At 39.3% G+C, this 16,753-nt stretch overlaps 1 protein-coding gene across 2 annotated transcripts in view; it reads left to right on the forward strand.

Moving 5' to 3' along the window:
• Positions 1 to 1,995: 1,995 nt before the first annotated feature.
• Calx (sodium/calcium exchanger 3) overlaps positions 1,996 to 16,753 on the forward strand; it is a 142,717-nt gene continuing 127,959 nt past the window's right edge. For both annotated transcript variants that reach the window (XM_074094079.1, XM_074094080.1), the window contains exon 1: positions 1,996 to 3,712. In XM_074094079.1, the coding sequence (XP_073950180.1) occupies positions 2,052 to 3,712 (1,661 nt within the window). In that variant the 5' untranslated portion in view covers positions 1,996 to 2,051. The remainder of the gene's footprint in view (positions 3,713 to 16,753) is intronic.

Genomic DNA, 16,753 nt, shown 5'->3' on the forward strand with positions numbered 1-16,753 from the left:
GAATCAAATAAATAAATACGTAATAGTAAAATTTGCTAAACGAAAGCGCCACGTTCTTGACGCACTACTTCCAAAATCGAGGACTTTCATTTAACTTCCACTAACTAAGAAGTTTTGTTATGTGAAGTTTCCGAAAGTACTATAAATTTAATTACTTCAAAGAATGCTCTAGTAAATAGTTAACATTCTACAGGGTTTATTTTTGCAAGAACTACAAACCTTTAGACGTCCGCTGTTTTCACCGAGCAAAGCCGCGGACGGACAGACAGACAGACATGGCGCAACTAAAAGGGTTCTCTTTTTGCCATTTTGGCTACGGAACCCTATAAAAAACCGAATACGCATTCGAACTATTTCCTTCGAGGTACGGAGCCCTAAAAATGCTGGAACAGCTTAGTGTAGAAACAACTTCTAAAATTAGCTACCAAGGGTCGGATGGGTAAACTACTCGACTGCCTTCACACGATACCCAATTTAGAGGTATCGTTGTTATCCCAGAGAGGTCGTGTAACTGTTCAACCTCACTTTTCTACTTTATCGGCTGCCTTTTTAGTTTACCCGAGGTAAAAGGGATTTTTAAATCGTAGTTACCTGGTAATTTTAAGCTTAAAAAACCATTAAAGCGCGAGTCTGCCTCGCGTACCAAAGGGTTTCGTACAAGTACAAAGGTATCTGTGATAATCCAGTGTTAGCAGAGCTCCTTATCAAAGCCAAGTGTATGCAGTGTAGATTCATTTAAGATGGTATGGACATAGACAGACATAAAGAATTTTTTTTCAGACTATACTGTATATACCTAGGTTTTTAAACGGGTTCTGTAGAACTAGAGATTACCTATTTACATACTCTTTGCATGAAAATAAATACGTAAGCATTTTTTGTATTATTTTTATACAAAGTTTTTGGTATCTGAACTGTTGACTGTATTGCCACCGAACTACATATCCGTGCCAAATTTCAAGTCGATCAGATCACTAAAAGAGAACTTACTTGTACATTCATCATCATCACAGCCTATATATGTCCCACTGCAGGGCACAGGCCTCCTCTCAGAACTTGTACATTAAGTTAATTAAAAGCTTGTAAACTTGAACTAGTTTGCCACTAGTAAATGCCATTCGGAATCGGATTTAGAAACTAAAGATTGTTTTTCGTTTTCTTTCTCATTTGAATCTTCAGGAAAGCGAAGAAAACTGACAAGTCACGAGCGACATTAATGTTCTGCTTGTACTGTAATAATATTTATAAGCAAAATTATACCTTAGGTATTAATTATGAAAGTAAAAGCTTATAAAGACGTTGGCAATTGAAGTCAGTAATCTTTAACTTGAAAGGTATCATTGGCGCATTAAGAAGGCTCCGCAAAATTGACAGTTCATTTCCATTTGACTCGGCAACCGTAGCTTCTCGACAGGCATGCCAAATTACCTCAGCGAGGAATGAGAACGCGCCTTTGAAATATTAAGCCGCATCAATCTGCAAATTCATTAAATTGCTCGTCGACCAGTTAAATGGTCTAGAGACTGCTTCATTCGCAAAGACTATTCCCCAGATTATTTTCCCGTTTATAGAGTCGACCCAGCCACACGCAATCACTTGCGTGTTTGCGTATGCCCATAAATAACATAATCACCTCCCAGTTAGCGTCAAACTTCTTAATATTATAACACTCCACGAACTTCCGCACAAACGACAATATAACAACCGCACGCCTAACTCGGCGCAACTTGCTCCACGATAACGCTTCCCTAATTTTAAACTTAGTTTGATAAGTTCCAGGCTAATAACCATTTTTACTTAAACTCTTCGGTAACTTTACGAGCCGTAATATCAATAAAGTCGGTACAAGTACACGGAAACAACACGTGAAATCGGTGTGCAGGGCGCTCGCATGTGGGGAGGATGGTTTAGGACCGCGAGAAGCCTCCATGGTGATGGGAAAACAGCGGGGGAAGGGCGGGCGGGGCGAGACACGGCGTCGCGACGCTCAGTCGGGCGCCGGCATCGTCCTGCGCCGGTCGCCGCGGATGGGTGGCGTCAGGTAACGCGGCATGCGGCCCGCGCTCGCCGCGCTCGCGGTCTGCTGCGTGGTGGCCCGCGCCGAGCCGCCTGCGCGCCCCACGCCGCGCAACGACACCGTCCCGGTCCACCGGCTGCAATGCGCCGACGGTGTCGTGCTGCCCGCGTGGCAGCCGCTCGAAGATGTCTCGACCCTCGACATCGCCATCCGCGGCATCGTCTACTTCTTGGCGCTCATGTATCTCTTCATCGGAGTATCCATTGTCTCCGACCGGTTCATGGCCGCTATCGAAGTCATCACGTCGCGGGAGAAGGAGGTGCGCGTGCGGCGGAACGGCAGCGATCAGATCGTTGTCGTGCGGGTTTGGAACGAAACTGTTGCCAATTTGACGTTGATGGCTCTAGGATCCAGCGCGCCTGAGATTCTACTATCCGTTATAGAAATAGCTGGAAAGAACTTCGAAGCTGGCGATTTGGGACCCGGGACTATCGTAGGGTCCGCCGCTTATAATTTATTCGTTATCATGGCGATATGCGTTGTAGTGATACCTGACGGCGAGGTGCGCAAGATTAAACATTTGCGAGTATTTCTTGTTACTGCGACTTGGTCTATATTCGCATACGTGTGGCTCTACCTCATTCTTGCTGTAATTTCTCCGAGCGAAGTTGAAGTTTGGGAGGGCGCTGTCACCTTCCTCTTCTTTCCAGCGACAGTTATGACAGCTTATATAGCAGACCGAAGGCTGCTAGTGTATAAATATCTGAAGAAAGGCTACCGTGTTAACGAGCGTGGAGTTATTGTGGAAGGTGAAGGTGATGGCTCTGTAGAAATGGCCTTGAAACCTGGTGAAGAATTTGTCTTAGATGACGACGAAGGGCGCGAAGTGGAGAAGTCACGCCGAGATTATGTCGCAGTGCTCCGTGAATTGAGGCGACAACATCCCGAAGAGGATTTAGAAACGGTAGAAAGGATGGCTTTAGAGACTTTGATGTCGAAAGGTCCAAAGTCGCGAGCGTTTTACAGGGTAGCCGCGACACGCAAAATGACTGGCGGTGGTGACTTCTCGCGAAAAATATCAGAGCGTGCTCAGAGTGACCTCAGTGAAGTCAAGGCAGAGTTGCAGCGGCGTGGGTCTGGCTCACCGTCCATCGAGCCTCGAGGTCCAAACGTACGCTTTGATCCTGACTACTACACAGTAATGGAGAACTGTGGTTCATTTGAAGTAAGAGTAGTACGAGCAGGTGACCTTTCCGGAGAGGTGTCAGTGCTATATGCAACCGAAGATGGTACAGCCGAAGCCGGATCAGACTACGTAGCCACTCACGGCACCTTGGTGTTCAAGCCTGGTGAGACAGAGAAGACCTTTTCAGTCCAAGTGATAGATGATGATGTATTCGAAGAAGACGAACATTTCTTTGTGCGTTTGAGTGCCCCGAAAGGTGCTTGTCTCGCGTCGCCGTCATCGGTAACCGTGATGATATTAGATGACGATCATTCTGGAGTTTTCTCGTTCCCACAAAGGGATTTTGAGCTGACAGAATCGGTGGGAACCTATGACCTTCGGGTGACGAGAACAGCTGGTGCGCGCGGCAAGGTGCGCGTGCCGTACTGGACTGAAGATGGTACCGCTAAAAGTGGTACACAGTACGAGTCGGCGCAAGGACACATCGTCTTCGAGAACAATGAAACTGAGTGAGTACTACTGTAATTGATTTTTTTTATTAACTGTTTCCTATGACATCAGTATCCACGGTGATCAGATCATGACTCACACTAACCAAAGTGCGAAACATAATAATATTAGTTTAATCTTGGTTAAAATACTCAATGATATGATGATTTCTCCACTAATTACCGACTCGGAATTCGCTCAAGTTTTGTGTTGGTGATTTTATATGAATCAATTTGGAATTAGGTCAGCAGGGAAATATTTCTTCAGGATTTTATCACCAGTCGTTGCGTCATCCTTTGTACCTTACCTACGAGTATACAGGCTGCGGAAGGATATAATGCAGCAGCTGTTAATGATATCGATTACAATTACTAAATGTATTCATACCAACCTGTATGTAAGTAGGTATTGCAATAGAATTAGTCGATAGAAAAGGTTAAAGTAAAATTTCCACAGCACTTTTTTATCAAAAGTGGGCGTGGCGTTTCGAAGTATCTAGTTACTAATCTCACTTTACATTTCTCATGTAATAAGTCAAAGTATGTCAAAGTAATAATCAAACCGCCTAAAGGGTTGAAAATATCGAAAATTGTTAAATAATGGTTGCAAAAATGACAAGGTGTCTTACTTATTGTCATTAAGATCCACCTAAAAAGATTTCCGTTTAATACCCCTTTAGATTACATTATTTTTTAATTGTTTTTACAGTGGTCATAGTAAAAAAAATATCGTTTCTTCCTTTGCTACTCAAAAGATGGAGTCCAGTGATTTAACACTGATTGAGAGAGAAGGCTCAGTAATAAGGTCCTATTTGGCACCCTTCGGGCACGCATGGGACTTTAAACTTTGATGGTCCCAAAGGAAGACCAGCGCCGTTAACACGGACGTCATTATGCTGATTTGGGACCATTTCATAACCGTGATACGTATTTTTTAGTTTTCTTCTGTTTTTTTGTTGTGTAATTGTCACGAATAAATGTTTCGTGGTTCTTTCTTTTCTTTTTCTAAACATAGTTGAACACACACAGCTAAGGATGTCTTAGGTTTCGAATTCTTCATTTTGGTAACGGAATCTTTCGACCGAGAATGGATGCTGGCGGCCTTAATTGTCTTTGGATCTTCGACGGACGTTCCGATTAATAGTAATTTACGGTACAAGGAAATGCACTCGCGTGCTGACCCACTCACCTCTCCATCTAAATACCTTTAGGTCAATGGGTAGAGGTACACAGGGTTCTACACTACATATTTCATTAATTCAGTGAGGGCTATCGTTTTTTGTCTCACTAGATGGCGCACTGTTGCGTGAGGTTTTTAAGTGTGGCTTTCAAAGTCTGTTATTACGGGCGTGAAAACAAAGTTTAGATTAAAATCATATTTAATGCACCTTAAAACCATACCATAAACATATCGAGCAACCACAGTGTTGCATAGTCCCCGGTTTGTTCGGAAAAAAGGGAGGACAAAAGTTTCCGAAAGACAAAACTGTATCCAAACACAGACATTCATTGCCCCGTGACGCATAATTGCCATAATTAATTTCAGGTAATGCAAAATATTCTCAAAATTATTCTAGGTATAAATAAACCCGCGTAGCTCACCCAAAAACTATGAGATTTGACATTTCGGAGACCTCAAGCTACACTAGCGCCTCTAGCGGCGAATTCATACGCGATAGCCCTCATTAATATGTATTAATAGAAATAATATGACACATAATAACTTTATATGGCTTCAATTACTTTTCTGTTTTTATTTTAGATAAGTTCAATGAACACAATACTTTAGACTTTAAAATTAAATTCGGGCTGTGTTCCGCGTACCTAGATATTAGCAGTCGTCTCGCGATGATGGAGATTTCATTAAAATCAAGGTACGCGGAACAAGACCCGAATTTAATTCATAAAAATAAGTTTAATGAGATCTCATTTTTGTTTCTTTGTAATTATTGGTTAAAAGTAGTTTTTCTATCCAGCTATTAAATTGATAGCAGCTATTGATTGATGATAATAAGTGAATAAAACAAAGACAAAAATTAATTAACATGATTATCTTTTTATAATACGTCTTATACTTACAAAATAGAATCATAACGGACTGAATGATTGGTTGACTAACAATGCATCGCTTAAACCACTAATGCTAAAGATTTGAGACAAGACAAAAATATACGTTGAGCGTATTGACGCTTGCTTCTATTGAGAAGCGTTGTAAGAACCTATATAGGGATAGTGTATTTTTAGGGTTCCGTAGCGAAATGGCAAAAAACGGAACGCTTATGGATTCGTCATGTCTGTCTGTCCGTCTGTCCGTCCGTATGTCACAGCCACTTTTTACGGAAACTATAAGAACTATACTGTTGAAACTTGGTAAGTAGATGTATTCTATGAACCGCATTAAGATTTTCACAGAAAAATAGAAAAAAAATTTTGGGGGTTCCCCATACTTAGAACCGAAACTCATATTTTTTTTCATCAAACCCATACGTGTGGGGTATTTATGGATAGGTCTTCAAAAATGATATTGAGGTTTCTGATATGTTTTTTTTTCTAAACTGAATAGTTTGCGCGAGAGACACTTCCAAAGTGGTAAAATGTGTGTCCCCCCCAGTAACTTCTAAAATAAGAGAATGATAAAACTAAAAAATATATATGATTTACATTACCATGCAAACTTCCACCGAAAATTGGTTTGAACGAGATCTAGTAAGTAGTTTTTTTAATACGTCATAAATCGTAAAGTGAATTATGTTACTTGCTGCTACAGAACCCTTCATGGGCGAGTCCGACTCGCACTTGGCCGCTTTATAACATAGTAGATAAATGAGCATGCAGGTGCACTGATAGTTAGGTAGCAAGCAACCTCTGTCGCTCATTGACACTCCTCAAATAATGACTACTGTTGCGTTGCCGATTTATTATTCCTCCACGGAAGCGAAGCTATGCGATCATGAACTATAAACAACTTCGCTCTTGATTGTACAATATATCTCAAAGTTTGTCAATTGTATTTGTTGCAAGCTTTTGTTTAGTTTCACCTGTCCCGTTGTCTGTCTGTCTGTAATTAAATCTTGCAAGTTAAATTTGACCAACTTCCAGTAGTCAGTCACTGACTTGAAATTTGGAATACTTAAGTAAATCGCGTGACAATACAATAATCTAGTAGTGGCATCCTGGTAAATCCAGCCAGGATCGTCTCCGCAGGACGGAACTATTCAACGGTTAATCGAAATTGAAATACAATAATGTATATGCAAGGATGTCTATATTCAACGGTTAATAGCATCGACTTGAAATTTGCAAGTACAGTCAACAAAAAGTACAGTCAGCAAAAAAAGCTTGCATTAAAAATGAAATTTTTAGGGTTAGGTTATTTCTGTTATTTTTGTACAGTAAAGAGTTTATATACACACTGTTTCGTGACTATGCTGATAAATATACGTGGAAGGTGATACTTAACGGAACTTTGAAGCCGCATGATGAGGTACTACTCTTTAACGCAAAGTTGTACGGCTCTTTATAAAATTTTTAACAAGCGTCGGCGATGATTGCAAGCTCCAAGAATTCGAGACGAAACTTAAGGAGTAATATAACTTTGATCAGTAGTGTATCATTGAAATACGGAGCAGCCAGATATTTACCAAAATTTTAATATATATTTCCAAAGAAAATAAAATGACTGGGTCCCAAGATACAGGTTCAGCCTAGTTTGGGGCCCACACTATACTACTTCATGTAAACTTTTAATTTGCGTTACTTACATTTTCATTCCTCTTTTTTTCTTTTAATAAAACCTAGAAAGAGACAAGCGAGTTCAATTAGGATTTACAAAAAAATCTTGTTCGATTATATCGTTCAGTGGTATTGACTTTGGGGTAATAATGCAGTGATCCAAAAACACATTATAAACACTTATATCATCTGATACCCGAACCTGGATAATCGGGGGATTACCGGGGGCCGACTTACTGGAGCGGCACTGATACGCCCTCTAGGGCTTCCGAAGCCTCTTAGAGCAGCCCTAAACGACAACACAGGTTTTTATTTAAAAAATTGGGTTAAGAAGCATCAGCAGTAGTTACGGTTGAAATGTACAAAACTGCGGAATGAAGAGTTTTTACAAGATTTTTATGTGGTATGTCGGATCGGATATGTTGTCTCATCCTGTAGCTCAATCTGTTCTAAGCTTCGATATATAAGTATCTCTACCTCTGCTTCATCCGAGGGGATCATTGCAAAAGAAGTCACAGAAGAGGTTCAAGGGTTATCATCTGATACAATATTACATTACAATGATACATAATCTCTCAATTTATTTCTTTTGTATCTTCAAAAATGTCATCCAGATAACGTAAAATTGTCTATAGGCTAATCATGGCGTTATTTAAAAATTAAATTATATTTTTTTTTCTACGATCTTATTTCCCGTAATTTTCATTTTTTTAGATATTACATTCTATAGATAAACCTATTTGTGCAAAACTTAACTAACGTAAAAGACATCAGGTCAAAAATCCCCATAGAATTTATAATTTTAGCCTCAAAATGTTAAGTACTTAATATATAAAGAAATTATATATTTAGAATTTTCATTAAAATCGAACGTCCCCCGAAAATCTAAACTGCTGGGTGGAAAAATTTGAAAAAAATCAGGATGGGAGTAAGTTTATCAAATTTATACAAGGAGAATTATAACTGCTAAGATTGCTTGAGAAATATTAGTAGTTTAATATTAAATACACACACATGTATACTTACCTAGTTTGTAATTTTCCATCCTAATGCCTGTAATGTGACATGCAATAAACAATTTTGAATTTTGAAATAGCAGCCTAAGTTATAAAATATACCTAAACTTGGAAGTATATATCTAACTATTATATTTGACTATTCACAAACAACTTGCTATACTAATATTCATTTCAATTTCTTATGTCACTAAAAACCTGCGAAGCGATTCAATGGTGCGTGCGAAGTTCCCAATCCGCACTGGGCCCGCGTGGGAACTATGGCCCAAGCCCTCTTGTTCTGAGAGGAGGCCTGTGCCCAGCAGTGGGACGTATATAGGCTGGGATGATGTCACTAAAAACACCTTGCAATCATCATCATCACTTCAGCCGTAGGACGTCCACTGTCGGACATAAGCCTCCCACCATGGACCTCCGTTTGCTTCGGTTGAAAGTCTCCATTCGAGAAAAACCTTCTAATATTTCCCTATAACCTAAAGGACGTAACTAAAACTTCATTAATTATTCCCACAAGTAACCAAACGGCCGGTATAAGGGAAATTCGTAAAGAAGTATTCCCACTGGCATCATTAAACTTTAACTAACATCCCGTTATAAAACGTACTAACGAGCGTCTATCAAGTCCTCCATTACTTACAATCAATTTATTTCACAATACCCGTACTTAACTATCTAAGGAACATAAAGGAAAATCTATTATACCAGGAAATTACGGCCATATTTTGCAGGATGTTTTTGTTAAAGGGTTTTGTAATAAGATTATAAGATGATCGATTTCGAAAAAGAAAAGCGTAAAGTTGGGGGATTTGTAGCGTTTTGAGGATTTTGTTTTATTAGATAAATATCTGGAACGGTCAAAGTGAGGTCGCTACTTGAAAGCATTTTGAATGTTTTAAAATATTTTTTTACATCGAGTTAAATCTTGCAAGTTGAATTTAATCAAACTTAAACTTTAAGAAAATTGCACGGATAGGTTCTTGATTATGTGGTTTAGATGACAGTACCAGTATAGTGAAGAAAAAAGTGGTCAACAAAAAATGTTCCATTTTAAAATGATTTTGTTTTTGTACAAACAAATGCCTGTCAAGAACCGACATTTTACAAGCTTTTTATTTAGTTTCACCTGTCCCGGTGTCTGTCTGTCTGTCTGCCAGTCTGTCTGTAATCAAATCTTGCAAGTTACATTTGACCAAAACCAAGTTATTTTAATTTAATAGTAGTTTTAGTTCTATGGATATTTTGTATTTTCTTAATATTTCTTAATATTTTTATTTTAAACTTCAAGTAGTCAGTTTGACTTGAAATTTGGAATTCTTATGTAAATCGCGTGACAATACAATAATCTAGTAGTGACATCCTGGTAGTCCTGCAGGATCGTCTCCGCAGGAAGGAACTCTTTAACTGTTAAATAGCATCGACTTGAAATTTGGTGTGCAAATGTAGTTTGGGTGACAATGCAAGTACAGTCAACAAAAAGTACAGTCAGCAAAAAAAACTTGTATTAAAAATGTTTTTTTTTTATGGTTAGGTTATTTAATCTGTGTCCTATTGACAATGTCTAATTAAAAGTAGCAAGTTACCTTTGTCGGTCCAAAATAGAATTCATTAGTAGAAGCCTTGCGTGAATCTATCTATTATAAAATGCTTTGTCCTAAATTACTGACTGACGGATCAACGCACAGCCTAAACCGCTGATCGTAGAGACCTGAAACTTGGAGGGTGTATTTTTTGTATGACGTAGGCATCCAATAAGAAAGAATATTACTATTAGGAATGTGTCTCCCCGTGTGGTGTCGGGTTAGAATTTACACCTCTCCATTTCTTTCGTGGATGTCGTAAGAGGCGACTGAGGATATAGGTTAAGGTGCTATTGTACCGTTTTTGGCAAACTTTAAACCTAAAATTGCTAAAAGTGGCTCCGAAGCTCCGTTACAGTTTCGTGTGTCCTGCCGACCCCATTTGGGAGTACAGGCGTGATGTTTGTGTGCGTGTTTGAATTTTTGTCGTGTCAAAGTATATATAATTATCCCAATGATATCACATAAGTGTTTTGGTCCAACAATTAATACCAGTAAGATTAACAGATTTAGCTCTGTCGTCGAGATTGCGTAATAACCCGCTGCGGTTTGGTACGGGAGTGTTCAAGATATAGATTTAAACGCGCCTGATATTATTTACTCCGTTTAATTGTTAGCTGCGCAATTTCCATTTATTGATTTAAATCATCATCATCATCATCATCAGCCGGAAGACGTCCACTGCTGAACAAAGGCCTCCCCCTTAGAACGCCATAATGGACGACAACTTGCCACTTGCATCCACTGGTTTCCCGCAACTCTCACGATGTTGATTTAAGTAAATAACATTCCTTATTAGTGACACCGTGAGCAGGTGATCCTCGGGAAGTTAGTAGGTAATTACGGAATATAGAGGCCTAAATATTCTTGAGTCGAAATCTGCTGCTTAACTTTTTTTTCAATATTTCACATTTTAAAGCTTGGTATATACTTATCTTTATCATACCCAATATACAAATATAATTCATTAATGCTGAAACATAAAATGATAATGCTGAAACATAAAATGATAAACTTTGTGCGTTCGTTTGTAGCTGTGTGTTGGGAGCTAAGTAATCTCTGGAACTGCAGAACCGAATTCAAAATTGTTTCATTAACAAACCTACTTCACTATCCCAGTTTAAGTTTATTTAGGAACCGTCTGTCTTTCCATCCTCATCCTCAGCATCTTGATGATTGGCAGTCTAGTACCGTGCGTTTTAAGCGAAACTTCTTTCCTCGCACGACGAAGATCTGGAATCAGCTTACTGCGGCAACATTCCCCTAGCGTTACAACTTAGGGTTCTTTAAAAAACGAGCCTACCAATTCCTAAAAGGGTCGGCAACGCACCTGTGATTCCTCTTGTGTTGCGGGTGTCCATGGGCGACGGTGATCCCTCTCCATCAGGTGACCCGTCTGCTCGGTTGCCCAATCATATATATTAAAAAAAAGGAAAGTTTAAGTTCCCGTCAAGTAGACGTGAAGTGTCACGTAACGAGTTAAGGTTTTCTGTCTCTGCCGATCGGCAGAGGTCCTCTCTAATTTGTTCTAAACCTATATAGTATACTGCTGGTTCAGAATAGGCGGGGAGCCACTAAAAGTGCGATGTGACCAGCTTATTGCCATTTCAGATAGCTAATGGGACCCCTGTAAAGAAGCGTTGCGGCTTGCTGCAACATTATGCTGTGTGGGGCACAATTTATACTATTCCATGTTTTTTTTTGAAGTATTATTTCCTCCTAATGTGTTTTATCTGTGTATCAAATATGTATAAAAAAATGTCTCTCTCTCTAATACGCTGAGATTATGCGCTGGCTTTGGTTTTCTGATTAATAACGTCGTTTCAGATCGATCCCTAATAGTAGGGGAGCCCAAGAGAGGATTTTGAGATTTACTCAAGCGCGTCAGATTTACTAAGGAAAGATAACTGGCATCCTGCTGAGTACCTCTACCATATAATATAAGTCCTTTGTATAGGACAGTGCGTCTAGGACGGCCAATCAGATTAGTCAAAAAAAATACAATCGTCAGAGATACTAAAAAGCGTCAGATTAAGATCCTACCTTAACAGAAACTCCGAGTATAGTTCTCTACATAGCTGGCTGAACATGTCCTTGCTAAATTTAATAGTAGCGGGATTATGAGTAACTCGAACAGCATTGGTGTAATTTAAGCTCTGCGGTTAGTACGGGCGTGTTCGAGCCTCGATTACGCGCGCTGGGTCTCATTGCGCAGTGATTGCGTTCGGTTGTTTGACCCACTCCATTAGCCGACTAGCCTCACCGCCGTGTAGCCAGTTAAAATGCTTATTTGATACTAGAATTTACACGCGGCTTCGCTTGTGTATACCATTAATTCTCGTAATGAGGGCTAAAAGGCAGGCGAAATATCGATAGATGGCGGTAGAGAGGTTTTTTTGACGTTAAGTTCTTTGCAATGCAATTGGCTAATAAGTAAATGAGCTAGTTGTAAGCAAGACCATAACGTCAAAAAAACTTAACGATACTAACGCCATCTAGCGATATTTCGCCTATCTTTTAGCCCTCATTGAATAAATTACCATACCTATTACACTTATTAATTTTTGCTTTTTTAATATTATTATAGATATATCTCTTTATGTATATTTAGCCGTGGTGGCCTAAGTATTATTGGTTTGACCTACGGCCTCTTAAGCAAAGGATCCTAAGTTAAAATCCGGGCTAAATTTTCAAAATTCATGTGCAAAATTACATTTGACATTACCACGAGATTTACGGTGAAGTACAGACATGTATATTTATATTTGTCATAATTTGATTTTGAAAAATTTTCCAAACATGACGTTTCCATGGACTCCAAAAAAAAATCAGTCTATTAGTATGTTACTAAAACAGCATGTGAATATTTGAAGAATACACAATATTCCCATCTCCTAAGCAGCTCTTGGGACTACCCACGCAATCCGAAAGCTGTCAAAGAGCGCAAAGTTGAAATGTTGTGACAGATCACCTTTTGTCGCGCTCGCCATCAGTCATCCAGGCTGGAGAAAGTTACGGTATTTATCAGATTTCCATTTTAAGATGTCGAGAGCACAAATATTAGACAATCATGACGGATTGCTGACAATACTGAAAAGATAAACATGTTTGACGAAAAACGCGGCGGTGTTAAGACATTTTGCGAGGGGATGTTGTGACGGAAGTATTACGAGTATAATATCTTCTTAGACGATTATACTTTTGATAAAGTGGCTGTGAGCGTCATTTGAGGATCAATAGTAAGGTTTAATTGCTACTTATTTTAAAAATAGTCATTTCAAAAAGTGATAATTTTGAAAAAGTGGCCATTTTAATAAGCGGTCATTTTAAGAAGTAATAGATTCAATAAGTTCGGTAGTATTAGATTCTATAAGTTAGTATTTTAAGAAGTTGTAATTTCAAGAAGTAGTAATTTCTGATGGTGGCTCTAAACCGCCGAAGAACTTAATCCTTTTTTTCGAAGATGCTGCACTCTTGACTGAGTGGACCAGCGAATTTTCATGACAACTTTTTTTGAAGAATAATGTACTGGTTTCCCCCTGCCAATCCATGCCGCAGTAATAGAGACCGGAGTTCATAGGGCTAATTATAACGAAATTCGAAAATCGAAGTTCGTGTCGTTCGGTTCCTTTGACACTTATACTATTTAATACGAGAGTGAGAGGGACGGTACGATACCAACTTCGATTTTCAAATTTCGGAGTAGGCCCTCTGCTAGCTGCCCACTCGCACATCAGGTTTTTTGTATAGTTGATAATACACTTGGAGAAAAAGGTTGTTATAGTGATACATAGTAAACTTTTTTAAATCATACAAACAAAATGTTACAAGTTAATTAAACTATTATGTTGAACCTACATCACAACTTACAATACCTATACTTAAGTATTATAAGGTTAAAAAGAAAAATACAATAGAAAGTATTCAGGCCGTCCACTTACCATAAATGCCGGAGTGTTTCAGAGAGTGTTTTTTTTTTCGTCTGAATATTCGCAGCGTATGCCAAAACTTGCAAATAAAAGGTCGCATTTGGGTTTTTACTAATTCAGTGTCTACGTAAGTATATTTTTCAATATTAAATTACCTACTAGCTGTTGCTATCTGCATCTGTTTGCTGCGGAAATTTTGTACTTCTCCGGTTTAGTAAAGCAGTCTAATTTACTTAAGGGTAGTGTTATCATTACTATCGTCACCGCGTCAACAAACCGCAATGACAATTGTCACGTTGACGTGATATGAAACGACAGGTTACATAGGACATTTGTCAGTAAATCTTGACATGAGTTTAAAGCCGTGTCAGGCGTGCGTTACAATCGTCATGTTTCTTGGTTAACATCACAGACCTTATATCAAGATAGACCTTAACAGCCTTATTCATAAAAAATCTTTAATTGAGGCTTGATCGGTCTGTTACTTAGCAGACTGATTAAGCTTGTTAGACGGTTGTCAAGAAGTATGATTCATAAACGCTTGCTAGCAGTCTGCTAGTTGTTGAGCTGCTGATAGACGGATTAGACGCGTTATGTTGGCCATCTTGACAAATCAAAGACAAAAATCGCCTCATCGATAATTAAAAAAAAAAATTACAGCAGTGACAGCAAATTAGCGGGAAAAAAATAAAAAGCGAGATGTTCCCGCCATTTCCGATCCGCATGTTTATGTTGTACCTAAGTGCAAAAATCCGTAATTATGTTAATCATCCTAATTTTATTTTTTCCATATTAATTGTTAGTAAAGTAGTAAAGTAGCAGTAATAAATACCTAATTTAGAGGATTTTTAAATACAAATTCCTGAAATTAAATTTTACTAGTTTTTGCTCTTGTCAAAGTCAGCTGTTCAAACTTGTGGCGGCCATTTTGTGACTTAGCAGGGAGATAAAGGAGGGTCCACGGTACTCTAACTTTAGCAGAGCCTTGATAACTGATAACAGACGTTTATGAATCAGCTTTTTAGCATCGAGCCTTCAAGGAGGCTCTAACTTTTTATGAATAAGGCTGTAAGAGTTTACCTACCTTGCGTGTAAAAAGTTTGATCCACGGTCAAAGTTTTGTCCGACCTAAATGCGCGATGCGCTTTGAAAAAGCCGCCCCTCGAGTCGCGGCGGCACGCCTTTGAATCGGTTCCTCGCGCCTTTGAATCGGTACCGTGCGGTCTTGATTTCCCATCACTAAATCTCGCTCGTGACGTCATCGTAGGTACGAAAAATTCGACACGCTAGGTTCTCATATAGTTTGAAGCGCTCTTTTCGTCTTTCTCGATATAAGGTCTGTGGTTAACATACACGTGTGTATTTAGAAAATGGCTCTGCGTGAAAGTATCAGTGGCGACAATTGACGTAACTGAGCGTGGTGAAGGACCTGCTGAACATAGAATCCCCTAAAGAACGCTACAACGATCGCTCCTGCGACGCTTGCATCCATCGAACTCAAGCCATCAGTCTATTTTGTAGAGGGTCTACCCACGCTGTGTCTGCGCTACGTGGTCGCCAATCAAGAACATATTAGCCCCAACGGCTATCGGTTCGTCGAGCAATGCGCCGCGTCCACAGCCACTTGAGTATAGCAATTCTTCCACACCCTATCAAATCGATACAACTTAGGAGACTGAAAATTACAACAGTAACAAAAGGAAATTAAATAAACGCAGTGAGAAAATGATATTACCAATAAAGGAGTATGCATGAGTCATCATCATCATCATCCCAGCCTATATACGTCCCACTGTTGGGCACAGGCCTCCTCTCAGAACAAGAGGGCTTGGGCCATAGTTCCCACGCGGGCCCAGTGCGGATTGGGAACTTCGCACGCACCATTGAATCGCTTCGCAGGATTGTGCAGGTTTCCTCACGATGTTTTCCTTCACCGCAAAGCTCGTGGTAAATTTCAAATGTAATGAGCATGAGTAAAATAGTTTTTTTCCATGGCGACCGAACTGCGGGTATAGGTTTATAAAATTATATAAGTAACGCAAAAATGTGGACTTTGTGGACCCGTACTTGAGCAAATTTGAGAGTCCTGCATATAAACTGCTTCTTTAGTCAGCTCGATGTCATCGTTGCGAACCTTAGGATAATGCGGCCGGCGGCTCGGGGAGCGGTAACTTTAAAATCTAATGGTGATTTTGCAAGGTTTGCTGTATTTTGGTAAGTCCTATCCCTGGACCGGAGCGAGACAGCGGACGGGAGTGAAGAGGTAATCCGGAGCGGAGTTGTGAACTGCGGACTACATTTCCGTATTAAATTTACTGACCACTGAAAGGGGCTCAAAATTTAGTTGCAAGATTGGACGCTTTTACGTACATACATACATTACATACAATACACAGCAAGTTAAATAAAAGTTTGTAAAATGGAATCACTTTGATGTATCAAGCTGATGATAATGTCTAAAATTCAAACCTGTAATTCCTTGAAGCTGTGAAAAAAAAGCTGAAAAAAAAACGTCGTTTCGGTAGCTGTCTACTATCCATGCTAAACACCAGCGCAGACACTGCTGTTGCTCGATCCCTTCACAATATCTCTCCACCCGCAAAAATAATAAATCAACTAATATAACTGGGTACTTAACTCAAGTTAAAAGATAAAATTGATTAGAATATTTCATTACAGTACTAAAAAGCCGCGGAAACTTTATGAATAAGAACATAACGAGCAGTAAGGCGCGGTTAATGATCTTTTTTCTCCATCGCAGACAACATGGCGGATAGCCGGAGAATTCAGTGAAATAATCCAAGTAAC

Source organism: Choristoneura fumiferana, chromosome 11, assembly GCF_025370935.1.
Source record: "Choristoneura fumiferana chromosome 11, NRCan_CFum_1, whole genome shotgun sequence".
Lineage (NCBI taxonomy): Eukaryota > Metazoa > Arthropoda > Insecta > Lepidoptera > Tortricidae > Choristoneura > Choristoneura fumiferana.